This window comes from Aulonocara sp. 'chitande type north' Nkhata Bay, linkage group LG22 (assembly GCF_057382095.1).
Source record: "Aulonocara sp. 'chitande type north' Nkhata Bay isolate Kocher_YH1m ecotype deep benthic linkage group LG22, A_spYH_male_GT1.1, whole genome shotgun sequence".
NCBI classification, from domain to species: Eukaryota; Metazoa; Chordata; class Actinopteri; order Cichliformes; family Cichlidae; genus Aulonocara; species Aulonocara sp. 'chitande type north' Nkhata Bay.
Genome location: NC_141364.1, coordinates 5094908 through 5114536, shown reverse-complemented (window position 1 = coordinate 5114536; position 19629 = coordinate 5094908). Strand labels below are relative to the sequence as shown.

Genomic DNA, 19629 nt, shown 5'->3' with positions numbered 1-19629 from the left:
CAATATAACCATCCCTCCCAAACAGTGGTCACAAATCAGTCCAAATGTGTGGTAGTGGGCACATCTGCCATATTGAGATAATCCATCCCACCTCACAGGTGTGCCACATCAGGATGCTGATCTGACATCATGAGTAGTGCACAGGTGTACCTCAGACTGCCCACAACAAAAGGCCACCCTGGAATGTGCAGTTTTTTGCGCTATTGGGGGTCTGGGGACCCAGAACCGGTCAGTATCTGGTGTGACCACCATTTGCCTCATGCAGTGCAACACATCGTCGCATGGAGTCTATCAGATTGTCAATTGTGGCCTGTGGAATGTTGGTCCACTCCACTTCAATGGCTGTGCGAGGTTGTTGGATATTCGTGGGAACTGGTACACGCTGTCGTATACGCCGGTCAAGCACATCCCGAACATGCTCAATGGGTGACATGTCCGGTGAGTATGCTGGCCATGCAAGAACTGGGACATTCTCAGCTGCCATCTGCCCTGAACAATGTGAACCATGATTCATCCGTGAAGCGCACACCTCTCCAACGTGCCAGACGCCATCGAATGTGAGCATTTGCCCACACAAGTCTGTTACGGCGACGAGCTGGAGTCAGGTCAAGACCCCGATGAGGACGACGGGCATGCAGTTGAGCGTCCCTGAGACGGTTTCTGACAGTTCGTGCAGAAATTGTTTGGTTGTGCAAACCAATTGTTCCAGCAGCTGTCTGGGTGGCTGGTCTCAGACGATCTTGGAGGTGAACCTGCTGGATGTGGAGGTCCTGGGCTGGTGTGGTTACACGAGGTCTGCGGTTGTGAGGCCGGTTGGATGTGCTGCCATATTCTCTGAAACGCCTGTGGAGACGGCTTATGGTTGAGAAGTGAACATTCAATGCACGGGCGACAGATCTGGTTGACATTCCTGCTGTCAGCATGCCAGTTGCACGCTCCCTCATTGCTTGTGGCATCTGTGGCATTTTGCTGTGAGACAAAACTGCACATTCCAGGGTGGCCTTTTGTTGTGGGCAGTCTGAGGTACACCTGTGCACTACTCATGATGTCAGATCAGCATCCTGATGTGGCACACCTGTGAGGTGGGATGGATTATCTCAATATGGCAGATGTGCCCACTACCACACATTTGGACTGATTTGTGACCACTGTTTGGGAGGGATGGTTATATTGTGTATCTGGAATGAATTTTAGGTCTCTACGTCCATCCCATGGGGAATGGGAGCAGTAACAAAGGTGTTGCGTTTATATTTTTGTTGAGTGTATTATACCAACAGCACAAACATGATCCAAAACTACAGTTCATTGACTTTAATGAGTACAGGTGAGGCTAATCACAATGTCACACATTCGTACCCTGATGGATGCATTGGGAGAAACTTGGGGTTAAGCGTCCAAACATACTTCATGGGTATGACATGCAGACTAGAGGAGCCGGGGATCAAATCCCTGACCTTCAAATAGGTAAACGATCTATTCTAACTCCTGAGCCACAACTGCCACAGGTCACAACTGTGGCTGTAAACATATTTATTTCTCTGTAAAGTTTGTAATTTTAGGTATTTTAACATGAAAGTGTAGATTCTAGATCAACGCGATCCTGAGCATCGAGTGGCTGGGTGGAGGAATTTTAGTTTTTGGCACTTTGCATTGGTGTCATTTGGGTTAAAGCACATTATTAAGTTGTGTTAATACAACCTGCCCAGAATTCAGGCCACATGTTCTCAAAAGAATGTCACCGAATGTCTTCTGTAACCAGCTTTTAGAAAAGAATGATTTTAGCACATGCACATAATGTGCAGTATTTCACACGCAATTATTCCTACAAAGGAAAACAAAACTAATGAACCAAAGAAAGTTAAAAATAGACGCACACATGCATCATATGTGCTAAAAATTAAATAGCTATTCATTCCCAGTGTTGTTTTCTGCTCCAAATCAAACTTCAGCCCAATACCACAGTTCGGATTCATATCACTAAGTTATTATGTCCTTGGAGGCTTTATTGTCCAAATGTCAGGCACACACTCATTTCATGAATCCAGTATAGTGTTGTAGGCAGATATGTGAGTTTCCAGTGTGAAAGCAGAGTGCCCTAACATGACTTAAACGTGGTTCACAAGCCAGTATTTCTCCACAGGTGGAGGTGGAGACACCGATAAGAGGCTGAACTGTAAGAAAGTTAAGTCTCATCTGGTTTCTATTGGTTGCAATCGTCAGCTCTGAGTTTTTGGCTAAAAAGGGTTTCATGTTGTCTCTCCTGCAGTTCTGGATGTCTGCTGTGGCCACCACCATGCCCATCCCATCCGGAGCTTTCATGCCGGTCTTCATCCTAGGTGAGTGTTTTGAAGCTTTGCGTTGGTTTAAGTCTTCATCCTCTTTGGTTGTCACTATAAATACTGACTCTGTAAACAGTACAGTTCAGAAACCTTTATCTAAACTTTAATGATTCACATGCTTCGTCAGTGACGTGATGATAATTAATGTATTTTATTTTTAAACTATATTTACTTTTAGCCCCACTTTCGTCCTATAGGAGCTGCATTTGGCAGGCTGGTAGGGGAGATCATGGCCACTCTGTTTCCTCATGGGATCGTGTTTGATGGCATCCTTTACCGCATCATCCCTGGAGGGTACGCAGTCATCGGTTAGTTTCTTGTTTCTCCTCATAGCTTTTCTCCACATGTTTACTCTTTAATCACAGCTATGATCCACCTTAGCAACTAGCCTAATTTTTAGCTTCACATATAAGTCTTACTGTCAAACTGTCCTCATCTTTTTCCCCCTTAACTGTCAGCTTCCTGTGCCCTCAGCTTGTCGGGCGTGTTCCACCCTCTTCCTCTTTCTGTACTGTCACTTCCCTCGTCTTCTTTCTCCTTCAGCTTCTCCTTCTGTCAGCCTCTCTCGTCCTCCAGTCGTCACTCATTGTCAACTTGTCCTCCCCACCTAATCCGCTACCCCACCCCCATTCTTGTCATCTTCTCCCTCCATCCCAACTCCTCTTCCTCCTTTCCATCAGAGCATGTGGTCGCTGTGCTCTGACAGTTAAATGTCACCCTGGGTTTGCTCTGCTGTCCTCACCTCAACAGCTGACCCAGAAATGTGGCCTTTTCTTCAATCCTCGCTCCCATTGGCCTACAAAAGCCCGTCCTTAATTTCTCTCCTCCTTTTCTACCTTTTTTAACCTCTTCTTCTCTTTTATCCTTCTCTCGGTAGCCTCCCAGTATCTCCTTACATTGCTTCTCATTAATCTACTCTTGTGCAGCATGGTTTCCTCTTCCTTCCACTGATTTTCCTTTTCTCCCTCATTCTCTTTGCTCTTTTTTTTAAACATTATCACCCTCATTCTTGATTTTCTTTTTTCTCTTAATTTTATTTTATTTTGAGTCTGTTCCTATCTGCTCCCATCCTATTCTGCTCTGCTTTTCCAGTCTTCCTTGTCTTCTACTTTCCATCAGTATACTTTTACCCTTCCTCCTTCCTGTTACTCTGTGATCCATCTCTTCCTACTGTATCTTGTACTGTCTTTCCTTTGGCACGTCTCCCTTCCCCCACCCTCATCATCCCATCCCGTTTCTCTGGCAGGAGCAGCAGCGTTGACTGGGGCTGTGACTCACACAGTGTCCACGGCGGTTATCTGCTTCGAGCTGACAGGTCAGATCTCCCACATCCTGCCCATGATGGTGGCAGTAATCCTGGCCAACATGGTGGCCCAGGGCCTGCAGCCCTCCCTCTACGACTCCATCATCCAAGTCAAGAAGCTCCCGTACCTGCCGGAGCTTGGCTTCGGACACATGAGGTCTGTTTTCTTTTTACAAGCCAGTTGTGGGAACGATGTCAACAAATTTAATATGATGCCCTCCATAACTCCAGCTGGCAGGGAAATAAATGGTGTAATTGTTGGTGGATAAAAAAACATTAAGAATTACATTTCTGCATAATTAATAAATGTTTGCAAGAAAATAAAAGAAAGTGACAAAAAGAGGTTTCCAGTTTACCCCTTCAGATGAGGAAACCGTACAATTATAAAGGACCCTCAGCATGCAGAGATGCCATGCAGCTGAAACATGTAATTTGTGCCTCTTGGTAACGATGAAGGGTAATTTTCTTGTACAGTGCTTTCTAAAATTGTGTAGCAGTTCCATCTTTGTGTATCTGTTTCACAGCCAATACAACATCTTTGTAGAGGACATCATGGTGAGGACGGTGAAGTTTATGTCGTCTCAGTCCACATACCGAGAAGTCAAACTCCTGCTGGACTCCACTTCACTCAAATCGATCCCCCTGGTCGACTCAAAAGGTAAACAGACCGATGAAGCGCCTTCCTTGCTATTTCGACTGGGGATTATAGAGATCAGGGTTCGGCAACCTTTAACACCCAAAGAGCCATTTGGACCCAGTTTCCACAGAAAGGAAAACACTGGGAGCTGGAAATACTTTTTGACATCTAAAATGAAGATAACACTGTATATATTGTTTGTTTGTTTTTACCTTTATGCTTTCTATAAACAACTATAGTGTGTTGCGTATGAAATCCACAAAGTGCTACAGAGAAAATTAAATTTTATTTATGTAATGGACACAAACATTTTAAACTCTTAAAAAATTATAACAAAAAAAAAGAAACATGCCGAGTTGAAGGTCTCTTTTAAATGAATATAAAGCTAAACTTTAATTATCCATTTACCAAATAAAAAATGTTGTGAGCTGTCATCCTTATGTCGCCTTTGGGCTTTCGGAGACTGTAGCCGAACCTTGACCTGAATTTAAAAAATAAACTGGAAAAAATGCTACTAAACAATGAAAAATAAATATTTGCATAAATATTTATTTTACCTGGTTAATGTGTGTAGCGGAGCGTGGTCTGCGGTGCCGCTGCAAGGAGGCGGATGCACCTGAGCGGCATCCGAAATCATGCCTCGTGCTCTCTCTGCTGTTGTGTTGTTGTTGTTGGTACGTGTCAGGCTGTGAGCTGGAAAGCTAAAGCCAGCTGCATGTGTGCAGCAACTGTGTGTGAAAAGTGGTCAATAAAGAGATGCTGAAAAGCGTGTTCATGCAAACATCGTCGGGTCTGCCGTAGTATGTTTACAATGGGACTTCTGCTCCTGAACCTCTGCGCACAGCGTCTGCAAATCGGGGCTGTACGAGTCACTTTCAGCTTTACGCAGGACTGTCGTTGGTGAGGCGTGAGCTGTGTTTGTTTTTAACATAGTTCATGGTGGAGAACAGCTGCTCACATACGTATGTGGATCAACAATCCACAAATCAGGCATGCTGGTAGGCTTCTCACTCTTGTCAGAAGTAAATGCAAATGAATCTGCCCCGGCATCAACAAATGTTCTGTTTTCTTCAGATATTTTTCTTTTCTTACATTTCTCCATACTTGGCCTACCTGGGGTTGAAAGTCTCAATAAATGCACGACGTTTTGGAGGGTGTACCAGCTTCCGTGAGTGTGACGCTTATTTTGAGCAACAAAAAATAATAAAATATAATTTTATTTTAATATTTCAAGATAAATCAATAATTTTCCAGTCTCGAACTGCAAGTTGAAAAAAAGAACTAACACAAGTAAAACACACTTCTGTTAAATAGTTATAATTTATTTTCCCAAGCCACGCGGAGCCGCAGTTTAATGTCGGGCCACGGGTTGCCGACCCCTGATGTAGATAAAATAGAACTGGATTGGATGAGTGGATGAGCCAACAAAGTGTCTCACAGAAATTTGTTTGGTAATTGAAAGAACACAAAGAGTTGCTGCTATCACATTAAATACAACAGTATCAAATATAGGTATTTAAATAAGAGTACTTTGCATTTTTAATGGATTTTATAGGAATCATAAGGCATCGTGATATTAATAAAATTAACATTTGTTTCTCTGCTTCCAGATTCTATGATCTTATTGGGCAGCATTGACAGGGTGGAGCTTCTGGCTCTCTGTGATTGGTGGTTGTCACCAGAAAGAAGGCTCCTGATGCAGGTGAGGACAGTCACAGGGCAACCACCAACTTAACAACCACCAAAATTTGTATCTGGGACATAAATTGTTCACCTTACACCTAAATCCAGAATGAAGAATTTCAAACAAGCCGTGCAGATCTGGTAAAACTGCCCACAGGGTGGGTTTTTGCTACTTTCCATAGTTTTAAAGAGAAACACAAGTAAAGTTTTCTCAGTTTTACTTCAAGCTGAATAACAATGATGCATTTAAATGATGCAGAACATGTAAATGATTGTTATAAATACCTTGTGGAGCGCTGCTGTGTACAAGCACGATTTCATGTATAAACACAGGAGCTAACATCCTGTGGATTTACTGGGTTTTTTTTGAAGCACTTTGCTCCCTAAAGCAGATGTATAATTTATAACTAGTGTACAAACATGGTTGTTAATGCAATAATTCCATTAACGTTTTACCGAAATTACATAATGTTGAGTTTACAGCATGACATTGTCAGTGAATTAGCTGCTCGAGCGCCTCTCGAGTTCAGCTGAAGCTCTGTGTATTCATGCAGAGGCAGAGCCTGAAGCCAGACATTAAAATAACAAGTGTTTACAATTGTTATTGATTTGGGGCACTGAAAAGTCAGCTGGTACTGAGCAGAGTGAAATCTAAAACTGGAAAACATTATGGAAATTATGAAACATTCTAGTAATCGCTGTGTTTTTTTATGTGATGGTGTTAAAAATCTCTCTGCTCGTTTTTCTTGATATAAAAATGAACATTTTTGGAGAAGATTTTTCCCATGAAATCACCAATAGTACCAATCTGTGGTCTACCAATCTAAGCCAAGTGATTCCCACTGAAGAACTTTATAATGATGTTTGATATTATCACACTATTATTAATGTATTATTATTACACTATTCAGCATTATTAAGTGTTTCATTCATGCAGACATGGTTATCCTCTGTTACTGTCACACTATGTAAAGCTATCACTGCAGTGCTACCACATCACTGCTATTAACAATCATAATTATAAACATAAGATACCTTAATAATGCTTACTAGTGTGACATTAGTATGTAGTCCTAAAATTATTTCTGATGTTGATAAATATCTTAAAACAGATATTAAATATACTCAGTCAGATGCTGGAAAGGAAAAAACATGGAGACTGAACCTTGACTGTGTAAAAGATATTGATTTTGTAGTGAGTGGAAGACCTTCTGTACAGTAATGATTCACCTTAAAAGCCCACAAGGAGAACTCCGTGTCTTGGATTTGCTAACCCATTCAAACGGGTGAGGTAACAGGACTTAAAATAAAGAGCAGGTGCTAAAACAACATCGACGTTAAGCAGTTAGATTAGATTTAGTCTGGCGCAGGTACAGCACCGCTCTGTTTTAATGTGTTTGTCTGGATGTGAGTTCAGGGTCGCTGCCTACAGGAGCAGAACCAGTCTCAGAAGCACAGCTGGGAGTCCTTCGCCTTCGTAGATGAGGAAGAGGAGGAGGAGGAGGAGGAGGAAGAGGAGGAGGGAGAGAAGGTGGGCGTTTCATTTAATATATTCATAGGGATTATTCCTTTATTGTGTATGGGTTTTCTCTCTGTAGCTGCTTTCCTCAGTTTTAATTTGTTTAACGTTTAAGTGAAAGATTGACCCCAGTCATAGATTTATGCCAATTGTATTCAGCGTAAATATATGCAATGCAAATTCCTCTGTGTTACAGTTTTCCTTCCAAATTTAACTGAAGCTATCAGCAGAATGTGAAAAAGCAACGACTTTGACTTAATGTCCCAAACATCTGTGCACTGTGCTGAAGGAATATCAACTGAATGTGAATTTAGTTCCATAAGATGGTGCAGAGAGTAAATGTAACTTTTATTTTAATCAGGCAAGTGATTAAAAACTCGATTATGTTCAATGGCTTTTGGGAAGATGCACGACCTTTTGAGCTCATTTGTTTAGGTCTAAAAGAATATAAGGAGTTAAAAGACCAACATCCGAAAATATTTCAGAGCATCCAGAGGTAAAACGCTGCCCCCTGGTGGTGAGGAATGAAGTTATTATTAATTAGATTTTGCACTTACAAAAAGTACCTTTAAAATATTGCTGCTTGTCCCTTGCATTAAATCCTAGTTTAACCTTTACCACTTGGTCTGCAGGTTCTTTATTAATGCTAATTTCCTTAATAACACGTGGCCGTCGTCTGCAGGGTAGTCCAGTCCAGGAGGAGAGGAACGGTCCCCTGCCTCCTCAGAAGCCCCAGGAGCCTTCCTCAAACCACACTGCTCCTGCTCCTGGTGAGTTGAGAGGATTACATATTTATGAGAAAACATAAATATTTAATATTGGCAGAGGTGTAGTAGTCATACATTATCTCTAAACATGACTGTGTATAAATTTCTCACCCTTACAGCTGCTTCAGAGGAGGAATATATTACCGTACGCCGAATATTAAAAAAGGATGAACAATTTCTTCACCTTTTTTGTCTGTTATTATTGTAATAATGTTATTCTTATTTGTAATGGTGGTCTGGGTAAAGCAAAGCAGCACACGTCCAAACATTTTAACACATCGTGTATTCGGAGGGTGATTCTTTCGCTGTTGCCCAAGTTTCTGTTCAAGTTCAGCATAGGGTTAAAGGTCAATTTTATCTAGACAGAAATCAGATTGCAGAAGACAATTACAATTCCTGATCTCTCTTCCTCAGCTCGGTTACACCCGTGGAGTTGTGCGGCATGGAGGCGAGGCTGGGGAACGAAAGCCTTATGGCTCCTGTCACAGTAATATTGATTCTTTCAGACAAGTTTTGCTCACTAGGATGATGTAATGGGATTTATTCTTCGCTATGTCTCCCCTTCTTCTCCTTGAAAAAAAAAATCTCCTCTGATATGACTAAGCATTTAGTCACATCCCAGATGGTGTATGAGGCTCACCAGGTTCTCATATCTGCTGAGCAGATTACTGCCCAGAGGACACAAACACGTCTTATTGGTGCTCGTGAAGTATGAAAAGGGGGACCCATCAGAATTAATCAAATCATAAGGAACAATGTGATGTTACACAACGTGTAAACAGCAGTGGCAGCATTAATGCTAATCCAAACACACAGGGGTCAGGAGGAACGGCCCTCTGAGCCGTTTTTAGCAATAAAGCAGTTTAAACAAGTTAAAGACATCACGCAGGGACTGAGCTTCTTACTCTTATAACACTCACAAAGATGGTCACACTTTGAATTGTTCATGTCATATTTATTTGGGAGGCTGAATTAGGACTGAAGCTGGTCTTTGCACTGATCATAGACAGTACAAAAGCTGCAATTTTGGGAAATCCGAAGTAAGAACTTCAGTTTAACACACAGTTCAAAATGGTAGCTCCATTTCTGCATCTCACAGGCACATTCGAATAAAAGTTTAATTATCCCACTTGGGAGGATTTATTCAGGAGTCTTCAGAAAACAAAGAGGTGAACGCACAGCAACAAACACCGTCGAGCTAAATGTGAAATGAAATGAAAAACATCTATAATAATAATAATAGATGACTGGAGAAATTGTTATAAATAATATTTACTTCAAATTGAAATTGAAAAGGCGGTGCAGGTTTTAGTCGTGGAACTGCTGACAGAGTGAGTCGTTTAACACAACTGTTGGTTTAAAATGGAGCACTGTAACAAAAAATAATTTCCCCCAGGGATCAATAAAGTATTCTGATTCTGATTCTGATTCTGATTAATACATGAAGCCAAAATATGTGTTGCTTTTAGATTTGTTGGTTTAAAAAAAGAGTTTACATCATTTGTTAAACAGATTTCAGCTTTTAATGGTGCTTTTTGAGCCTTTTATCTGTCTTTAAACTGGAGCTGTTATGCTCAGCTTCCCTTTTTTATTTTTAAACTATAATAAAGGTGTTTTGTATGTTTTACAGTTTAAAATAATAATTTTCTGCTGGGATGTTTGCATCCCCTCAGTTCCCCCACTTCATGCAGCAGACAGGTGGGATATATTAGAGATATCCCTGTTGGACATAAAACAGATCCATATTTTTTCTTCTGGTTATCCAGTTTAGTGTCACAGCGGGTTTTTTCCTGTCCCACCTGTCCAGGGTGAGAAGTGGGATACAGCTGTCACAGAGAGACAGACAATTATTCACACCTACGGTTAATTTACAATCTAATAACCACCTAGCCCCACTTATGTCTTTGGACTGTGGGAGGAAGCTGGAGTACCCCGAGAGGACACATGTAGAGTAATGGACGTCGTTAAGGATGCCATCAAACAGGGTGGCTTTGATCTCTCCTCCAGTCTGCCACACAGTCTCTCACTGACATGATCGAGTCAAAAGTAGGAAAAACAGTGTTTAACACAGTCTGAAGCTTTCAGGTCAAATGGATTACTTACAAATAATGACCTCATTGTTTGAACTGACCATGTTTAATATAAGCATCCATAATTTTAACTGTGTGTATGTATATATGGCAAACAATTACAAAAAAAGCATAAAAAGTCCACTTAATTTTAGTTGGCTGAGAGAAGAGAAGCGGTAAAGAAGATGAATTCAAGATAGGGAAAATGCAATGCATATATATTCTAAAGCATTTTGCAGATGACTCACGTGAGAAGAAATGCACAGGCTTGAAGTTGTCCTTTAGGAGTTGACTGCACTTCAGCACAACAGTATAATCTTTGCAAAGAGTCTGTTTGCTTAGTGAACAGAAGTCTGTGCATTATTCCTGTTGTTTCCAGTAATTTGATACATAAAAATATACTTTATGCATTAAAACGCAACTTAAAATGTGTTTTTTGCAGCTTGCAAAACCCTGAATGCAAATTTGTTAAGTTCATGAGAAAGGCTTGTTTACAGAAAGATAGCTGTGTTTGATCATTAAATAACTCAAGGCAAGCCTAGCTTTACCTGTAACATATTTATTTTCTCCATCACATGTTGGTGAGACTCCCGATGGTGACAAACCAGAAGACTCCCCACTAAACTCAATCATGCCCTGCAGCAATAAATATGTTCTTCTAGCTTTTTAAAGGTTAAAGTTAAACCTGTCTACTCTTTTTGTTAGGTTACCAAATTGACTTCAACATGTTCATTGCTGCCCTCAACAGATGTCAAATGTTTGGAATTAATAACTTTGCAACCCAAACAGCAGTGAGCGAAGGTTTGGCAGCTTGTTCACTCCAAGTATCCAGATGGTGTCTGTGCCTATTGTGGCACAGCAAACTGCTCAGTAGCCCATCAAACATAACAAGAGACAGACAATGTCCCAGTGAAATGGTTTCCAGGCAACAACGAGGTTTTTTTTCCCTGCAGTCTCTAAAAGTCTCCATTTACTCTTGAGTTATTTTCTCCAAAGCTGCATTTGTATAATTTATTGACCTTTTACCCACTGAGTCTCCTTCTCCACTCCTCCCTCAGAAAAAGGTTCTCTGCAGTCTGTGAGGAAAACACTCAGGAATATCTTCACCTCTAAGAGCAGGCAGACAGAGGGCCAGTCTCAGGTGTGTCTGCACGTCTCATTGCATGTCTAGTGCGTGTGCTCTCATGCATCATCTGCATTAAATATGCTTCACATCTCCACTCTGTATGTCACGTCTTTGTAGGGTGGGATGGTTTTCTACAATAATTAATTCGTGCATTGCTCTCGGTCTCATGTTTTGTCCTTTCTGCTTAAAAGACATGATAGATACAATCAAACAAAGGAGAAAAGATTAAATTCTGTTTAAATATGCAGTAATTAAACCCCTCTTTCACGCAGGGCTATTAGACAAGGCATGACACCTTAATTCAATGCAGTATCATCTCTGTTGTCACATGGAAACCACTTAAGAGAAATGTGAGTGGCTATTTTTCTTTTTACTGCAAAGGCAAGAACAGTCATGTGAACCTCTGAGAGCAGGCAGACACGTTCAGGTGTGTCTGCACTTCTTATTGCACACTTCAGCAGTTTGTAAAACCAGCTTTACCAGTAATAACTTTTTCTGCATGACTTTATCAGCCTCTCACATTGCTGTGGAGGAGTTTTTGCCCATTATTCTTTAGAACATGGTGCCAGTTCAATGAGGCCATGCACAGCTCTCTCCACTGCATGTCAGTTAGGTTGTGGTCTGGACTTTGACTGGGCTGTTGCAGCACCTCAATTCTTTCCTTTTTTGTAGATTTGCCGGTCAGTGTCGGCTCATTGTCCTGTTGCATGACCCAATTTCCTGGCAACCTTTCCAAACAGGCCATGCTTGTTCAGGCTTTTGTGCTGTCATGCACTGTAACATTCAACATGCTAACTGAGGCCTGTAGAGTCTGGGGTGTTTGCTCAGATGTCGGCTCCTGGGAGGATTGCGGCTTTGTGTTAAAGCACACCTGAATGCCCCTAGACGTGCAAACAGTCAAAACTTATTTATATTAGATGATGATTTGTGTTGGAGTCACAACTCAACAATAGTAATATATTATATATTACTCATTAATTTTTTTTAAAGTAATGCAGTATGTTACTTAATTAGACACCAGAAAAAGTGACCCATTACATTCCGTAACATGACATGAATCGCATTTTCACAAAGTTACCAGTTAACGATATAAACCTGAGGCTACAGTTCCACACACTGACAAAAATCCCTTTTTTAAAATAGATTTTTCAAATGCAAAGTTGAAAACCATCCAAAGGGACTTAAAGCTACTGCCGCAGTGATTCTACTGTACAAACATGCACAGTAAAAACAATGGAGGCTACAATGCTGCAAGCATGGCTGCTCATCACTGCCTTTGTTACCTACTGAAGTTGATGTGATCATTGTTTAGTACAATAATGCATTATGTAACTGCATTACTGATTACAGTAACATGTTACTTTTGAGCACATTACACCCAACAGTGCTGATGTTTAATAAATCTAGTTCATCAGATTAGCTGCACCTCACTGTTACTTACCCTCTTAATTCCTATGGAAGCAGTTAGGGTGTCTTTATTTTTCACTGAACTATATATGTAGACATGAGGGGAGAATCTCCTTTCTCTGCTGTCTTTCCCCGAACCCTGAAATCTCTTGTATTATATGGCGTCCCATCCCTGATCCTGGTTCTGCCAGAGGTCTTTTACAGACTTCTGCTGACTTCTTTTTTGCCTGATGTAGGGTATTGCCTGCTTGTCACATAAATAAAGCCAAAATGAATTAAATCCCAGCATCTTTGTATGTTTCTACATGTCTGTGTATTTAATGCCTTTGTAAGCCTCTGCGCTCTTTCCTCCAGCCAGCTAATTATTAAGCTGTGTCAGGAGTGTAATTTTCCCATGTGTCGCGAACCATTCAACGCTTTCTCTAAAAGAAAAATTCCTGAAACCACATCTTCCAGGCGAATGGAAGATCCAGTCTGCTTTCTATTCAGGCAGATGCATGCTTATCTGATTGACAGAAGCACATGAATTCATGTCTCATCCACAGGAAAACTCACTGAAGTCGAGCATCTTTCTCTCGCTCGCTCTCATGGAAATGCAGATGCTGGTGGCAGAGTCATTATATTCAGCTTGGTGGTGATCTTGGCTCGCAAGGAAGGCAGTACATGCAAGAATGAAAACCACCCTGGAAATAAGCATATGCTTGTGAACTGGCAAGATTAGAATTTGATTTGTGTTGTGCCCACTGCTGTGGCTGGTGAATTACCAGTCTGACTCTCTATTATGTTTTTGGATTCAATCCTGTTCCTCGGTGGGGATTGTTTTTACATCAGCCACACTTCTACAACCATGAATATCAAATAGGCACACAGTGGGATGCTGCTACCAGCAATCAAGCCAAGCTGAGGCTGGATTCTCTCTGTGACCCAGGTATTGTTTATTTTACCAACTGCCGAGTGCAGGTAACCAAACAATGACCTTTAGGACAACATCTGGCAGGTGTAATAATATTAGCATGCTGCTAATCCTTGAATAAAACAATAGTTATACTTTCAGTGATAAACTATAGACTGTATCTAAAAGACGGATCTAGCCACAGTGCGGCGATTAGCATTCTGAAGCCTCAGCTTTAGCTTCAGGGCTGTTGCCATCTTTGTTTCATGGTTGGAGAGGGTTGCTAGGTAACCAGTGAACACCATTAAGCTCGGAAGGCACTTGTGTATGATTTTCCTCACTTTTCTCCGTGCTGTCTCCTGTATGTAGAAGAGAAGTTTAGCTCCAGCCGCCTTGAATTTGTATCAGTGAGCAGGCCTCGCATTTCTGATTGGGAGACGTGCTTATTTATTGTAATGCAAAGAATTGCATAGATTTTATATGTAATTACATAGCACAAAAACATCACTTGGTGTTTTGTGTCTATGCACCATAAGACAACCAAAGCTGTGATTCTCCTGATATCGCTGACAAACCACAGCTGGAGGTTTTTGGTGCAACTTTGCTTTGATGTAGACAGACAAAATATGAGGTTAGCTTAGCGAAAAGTGGGCAAAATCATAGTTCAACTTACTCCATCTTAGTCCATCTCTTCGTTCTGGCTGTTAGGGTTAAAAAAAAAACTTGTCTTCAAAATTGGTGATAAAGCACCAACTCCACAAACAAGGTGGGGAGTTGTTGTTTAGTGCAGGTCAAACCCAGCAGCTGATGCAGCTCCAGCCCTTCAGTCAAAGCAGTCCTGCTGCTAATAAGTCAGTGACATTTAAACAAAATTCATCTGTCATACAGTTGTAGTGAAGTGAGAATTAAAAACGGACACCAAATGACTTCCCAGAGCTCGTGACGATGGTGAGGGCAGGACGGTAGACTGAATGCTAAATCGAGAGCTCCACTTTTATGCTCTTGTCAATCTCACGCTCCACTCTCCCCACACTCGTGAACAAGACCCCGAAGTAGTAACTCGTTCCTGACCTGGAGTGGGCACTCCACCCTCTTCCAGCTAAGGACCATGGCCTCAGATTTGTCTTTCCTATTGCTTTACACTGAGCTGCAAACCACTCCAGGGTGACCTCCATGCAATTTTGCGTAGGCGTGTCAACCAAGATAGCTCTACAACATCCAAAGCCTTCAGGAACGCAGGGAAACTCTTATCTACCCCAGGGGCCCTGCCACCAAGGAGTTGTTTAACTGCCTCGGTGACCTCGTCCCCAGTGATAGGCGAGTTGTTCCCCTATCCCCCAGACCCCGTTTCCTCTACACAAGATGTGTCAGTGGGATTAAGGATCCTCAAAGTGTTCCTTCTACCACTTGACTATATCTTCAGTTGAGGTCCCAGTAACACTGTATGCAGTTTGAGTAGAGCACCACTCCCCCCCCCCCGAGACATCTGATGTTTACCAGAATAACTTTGAGGCTAATCAAAAGGTTTTTTTTCCCCATGGTTTCACCACACTGCTACCACATCCAAATTATTGTGTCAGCCACTGCCAGAGCTGCTCTCCACTTGTCCTGCCAGTACCTTTCTGCTCCCTCTGAAATCACACAAGGCAACGGAGCGCATTTAGAGTCCTCCTTCAGTACAAAATCCATCCACAGACATGCAAACGCACGTTGAAGCACCCAAAACTGGATGTTTTGATTGTTCCTGTTGCAGAGTGTGTCTCCAGGATCACATTTTGCCACAATAACACACCCACAGAATCATATTGTTTCCACAAGGTGAAAGCAATATTAGCTCTGCGATCGCAGCTAGTAATAAATTCAGTTTCACAAAACAGGTCGCAGCAGGTGTTGGCCTGAATTTCACCTGCTGCATTCATTTAACTCACAAAGCTGCTGATGTGCTGTGGGAGTGAAACACGAACACAGGAAACTGGATGACAGAAGCCTGAAAACAAAGAGACAGACAGAAATCTAATGTGAGACTGTATAGAGTTCAATACATTCATTTTAAGAGTTATGAGTAGTTTGAAATGTGTGTTTGCCTAATATTCATGGTATGAAACAGGTTTTCTTTCAGTTGCTGGTAGTTTCCTCCCCTAATGTAAGATTCAGATGAGCTTCTAGAGTTAGAAGTATCACCACGACCTGTTTCAGAGGACAGGGTGTTTTTATAAAATCACTCCAAATCATTTCTCTTCTTTTCCCTGTTTTTTCGTCTCCAGGAGCCTTGTCCTCCTCCGCTGTCAGACACAATGACACCAGAAGAGGTACAGTAATGAAGGATTTGCATAATTTTACAGAATAGTCTGCTGAATAATTTTAAGCATGCTATTTGAATGCTTACTCATAGAGCAAGTGCTGAGTCACAAGACATTATCCCACAAAGTGGGAGCAATAATCTTTGACAGCAGGTTTTTGTATTTGCAAGTGATGCAAGAACCACACAGGCTTCCTGGGGTCATTAAAAGCTCAAATATTAAAAAGTGTTTAAAAAGTCTTATTTGTACTACAGTACAGTAGCAATTGGCCAATAAGATTAATCTTAAAATCAGGGTTTTTTTTAGGTTGTTGTTGTTTTACTGTTACTTTATCTGTGTTTCTGTCTTCGGTACAGGTTAACACAATGGGGTCTAACTCCTCCATGAATAAAAAATAAAAAAATAAAAATCACTTTTTGGTATTAAAAAATGTAAAACGCAAAACTATTTCAGAGGAAAACTTTTGATTGTTGTCTCTCCATAGCATTCAGGTCCACAAAAAAGTCTCAAAGTCTCCAAAACACACACAAACTGCTCCACTTTCCTCCTCCTGCCACTCGAGCACCTTAAATGCTCATTAAGCTTCAGTGTTTTGCTGGCAGGGAGCCTGCAGGGACAAACAAGTATATTATGTTTTGCACATTGATTTGATTTTATAAAGCCCAGTAGGCTTACAAGACTCCAGTAACAGCAAAACAGAGCCAGATAGTAACACAGATAAAGAATCCAACCTGTCTAAAAGCAGCTTTAAAGATGATAAAACAGCCTTTCTTTCTGTCTGTGCACCAAAACATTTCTGAATTCATTAAACATAAAGTATATATAAACTCATCAGAATAACGGGAATTATGGAGATCAAAGAGTACAACCGAACATGTTTGATTCCTTTTTATATTTACAGGTTAATTACCTTAATGTTTATGTTTTGTGATGTATATTAAGAGCTCTATAACCCACTGGAGACTTCCTCCAAAGAAAAGTCCATTTAAATTTAACAGGAGGCTCCACAGTCTGATTATTTCACCATCTTGCTTTATTGATGACGGTGATATGGGAATCCATCCTATTCTGTATAGATTATACTGTTTTACGTCTTTAACACAGTACCACTGTGGGGTCATTCAATCAGGACAGCTACATGGATCATACAGCTGTAATTGGATTACAAAGATCGTTACATATTTTTAACAACAGACCCCAGTGGTCTCCCAGAAGTAAATAAAATCAATCTTTATAAGCCCCAGTAGACCTCATCCAAATGCCAAATAACAGCAGTGCGACTACACATAAAAGAACAAGTAGCCATAAAAATATTAAGCTTCATAAATAAAATTAAGTCTATGAGGAACATCAGCTAAGACTGCAGCTTATGTCTAAATCTTAAAAATACCAATTCCCGGTTGCTGAGGGTCATTTTAGCTGCATTGGTCTCCAAGACGGTAATATGCTGGCAGAAGCTCTACATAAATACGAACTATAGAGCAAATGACTTATTTTACTTGAGCAGCAGTTTAAAATCCAGAGATACTCACTTTACAACCATGTGTGTCCAAGAAAAACATCAAATAACCTTTTGAAGGGAAAGCTGAACTTTTCAGATGTTGCATGCCGAACATGTAGTTATTGCTTGTTCGTGAAAGCATAAAGCAAACATATGACTTTAAATTGTTTTGTCTCATATTTTATTCATTCATGTATTAAAAACACTGTGCAGAAACCTCCCACAGTCAAAATTCAGTGGAAGTGAAAAACCGAATGTACCTTCATGTGTGGAAATGTCACCAAAGAGCAAGAAAAACTGGTTGAAAATGTGCAAGGAGAGAAGTGAAAATCAAAAATGAAGAGCGTCACTTTGACGGGAACTGACACGAGATTAAAATGTAAAATGTGGGCCTGAGTTCATTAGTTCTGACTTACTGTCTCTGCCAGCATATATCAAGTTGCTTTAGACTTATTACCATATGACTGATGCAGGCAAATTTCTATTAGCTTTCAAATCCATCTCAAATGTAGGTCAGCGGTGTTACAGATCTGTGTCACGTTTGAGGGGAAGACACTGAATTGGGGCACTTTTAAACTGTAGTGTGAGCACAGGCTGAATTTTAAATGAGACATCAAAACAGCATCGTACCCTCCAGTCCTGTTCTGTCTGCCGCTCCGCTTTTACTCTTCCTGGCACTTTCCCAAACTGCCCCATAACACAGGCCTGTATATTCTACAAGACTGCTGCTGCTGTCACGGCAGGCTGAGGTTTGTAGGTAAAATCCATAGAGAGGCTAAAAGGTGTCAGACATCCTAAATCTCAGAGGGGTTACCGGTGACATGCAAGGACGCAACGCAGGCTTTCAAGGTTTTTTACTGCTCAGACTTCTCCGCGGTGGTAGCTAATTAATTGCTCCATCCTGCAGCCACACACAGACTGTGAAACACACACCTAGACTTTTACCTAGAGATAGAGCTCATGATTTATGCAACAGTTCTTATTGTTGCCAGATATATTTAAACACATGTGCATGACTCATAGCGAAAACACATCCGACTGTTTCCCCTCTAGTTGAACTCGTATGTTTGAATAGGTGCATTTTTCCCGTCAGCAGAGGGAATGTGAACTAACCACAGCAGATTCACCTCTGTGACCTTGGTTTTATTTGTGGCTGCAGATTAAAGCGTGGGAAGAGGAAGAGATGGACAAGCCGATGGAAATCGATGAGATACGAGTGGACCCTTCCCCTTTTCAGCTGGTGGAGAGAACATCGTTACACAAGGTTGGTGGACAACATGTCTGTGTGAATCGCAGTTTGATAGTCTTTTTGAGACCACCTTGTTTTCGACAAGGTGGTGGATGTTGTACATTAAAAATGTTATTAACGTTTGGAGAAAGACGCGTTTTAAACTGCTAAAAAGTCATTCTACTGTTTAAGTCATCTCTATGTCTACCGGAGCATCACTTCTCGTGCTCCTGGTATTCTGTGATTGTTCAGTATAAATCCTTTTCTTACCTCAATGTGCGTCTGCGATCCATCCTGGAATTTCACTTTAAGGAAGAGAACAAAGTAGCAGGAGCCAAACATGAGCAAAGACTCAGTCGATTCTCTTTTCATTGCACCCTGAGTGAATGCTCAGTGGGTAATAGTTCAGGCAGTTTGCACTTTTTGTTCTCACCTGGACGTTTACATGATAGCGCACAACCCATGACATTTCAAAACAGCAACTGTGTTACTGACTTGATTGTCAAACTCTGTGCTTGGACACTCCAAACTCTTTGCAGCCAGAGACAGAGCTTGCATGTCCAGCGATGACTGATCAGAGATGAATAAGGGAAGGAGTTTGAAGTGGTGTTCAACAAAATGGGCAGAGTCATCGAATGCAACAACAAAAGCCTTGTTTTTAAAAACATTGCTTGAAATCACCATCAGTGGTCATAAACGCCAAAGAATGACCACATGAAAGCAATGCTGAAGCAACACATGGTATTACAACAGTAATTCAATAAAACCCTTTTTTACTTCAAGGTGGTTTTAAAAACACTTCACTGTAATATCAACTTCCAAACACTTTCCATACATACTGACATCTCTTTATTAAAT

General features: G+C 41.1%; 1 protein-coding gene across 1 annotated transcript in view; it reads left to right on the top strand.

Annotated features, from left to right (window-relative positions):
* The window catches only part of LOC147303301 (chloride channel protein 1-like), a 53426-nt gene that overhangs the window by 23884 nt on the left and 9913 nt on the right, over window positions 1-19629 (top strand). Inside the window, exons 13-22 of the mRNA XM_086280406.1 lie at window positions 2267-2336; window positions 2537-2647; window positions 3586-3799; window positions 4167-4300; window positions 5890-5981; window positions 7380-7493; window positions 8164-8251; window positions 11376-11458; window positions 16007-16051; window positions 18703-18807. Of these exons, the coding sequence (XP_086136532.1) occupies window positions 2267-2336; window positions 2537-2647; window positions 3586-3799; window positions 4167-4300; window positions 5890-5981; window positions 7380-7493; window positions 8164-8251; window positions 11376-11458; window positions 16007-16051; window positions 18703-18807 (1056 nt within the window). The remainder of the gene's footprint in view (window positions 1-2266; window positions 2337-2536; window positions 2648-3585; window positions 3800-4166; window positions 4301-5889; window positions 5982-7379; window positions 7494-8163; window positions 8252-11375; window positions 11459-16006; window positions 16052-18702; window positions 18808-19629) is intronic.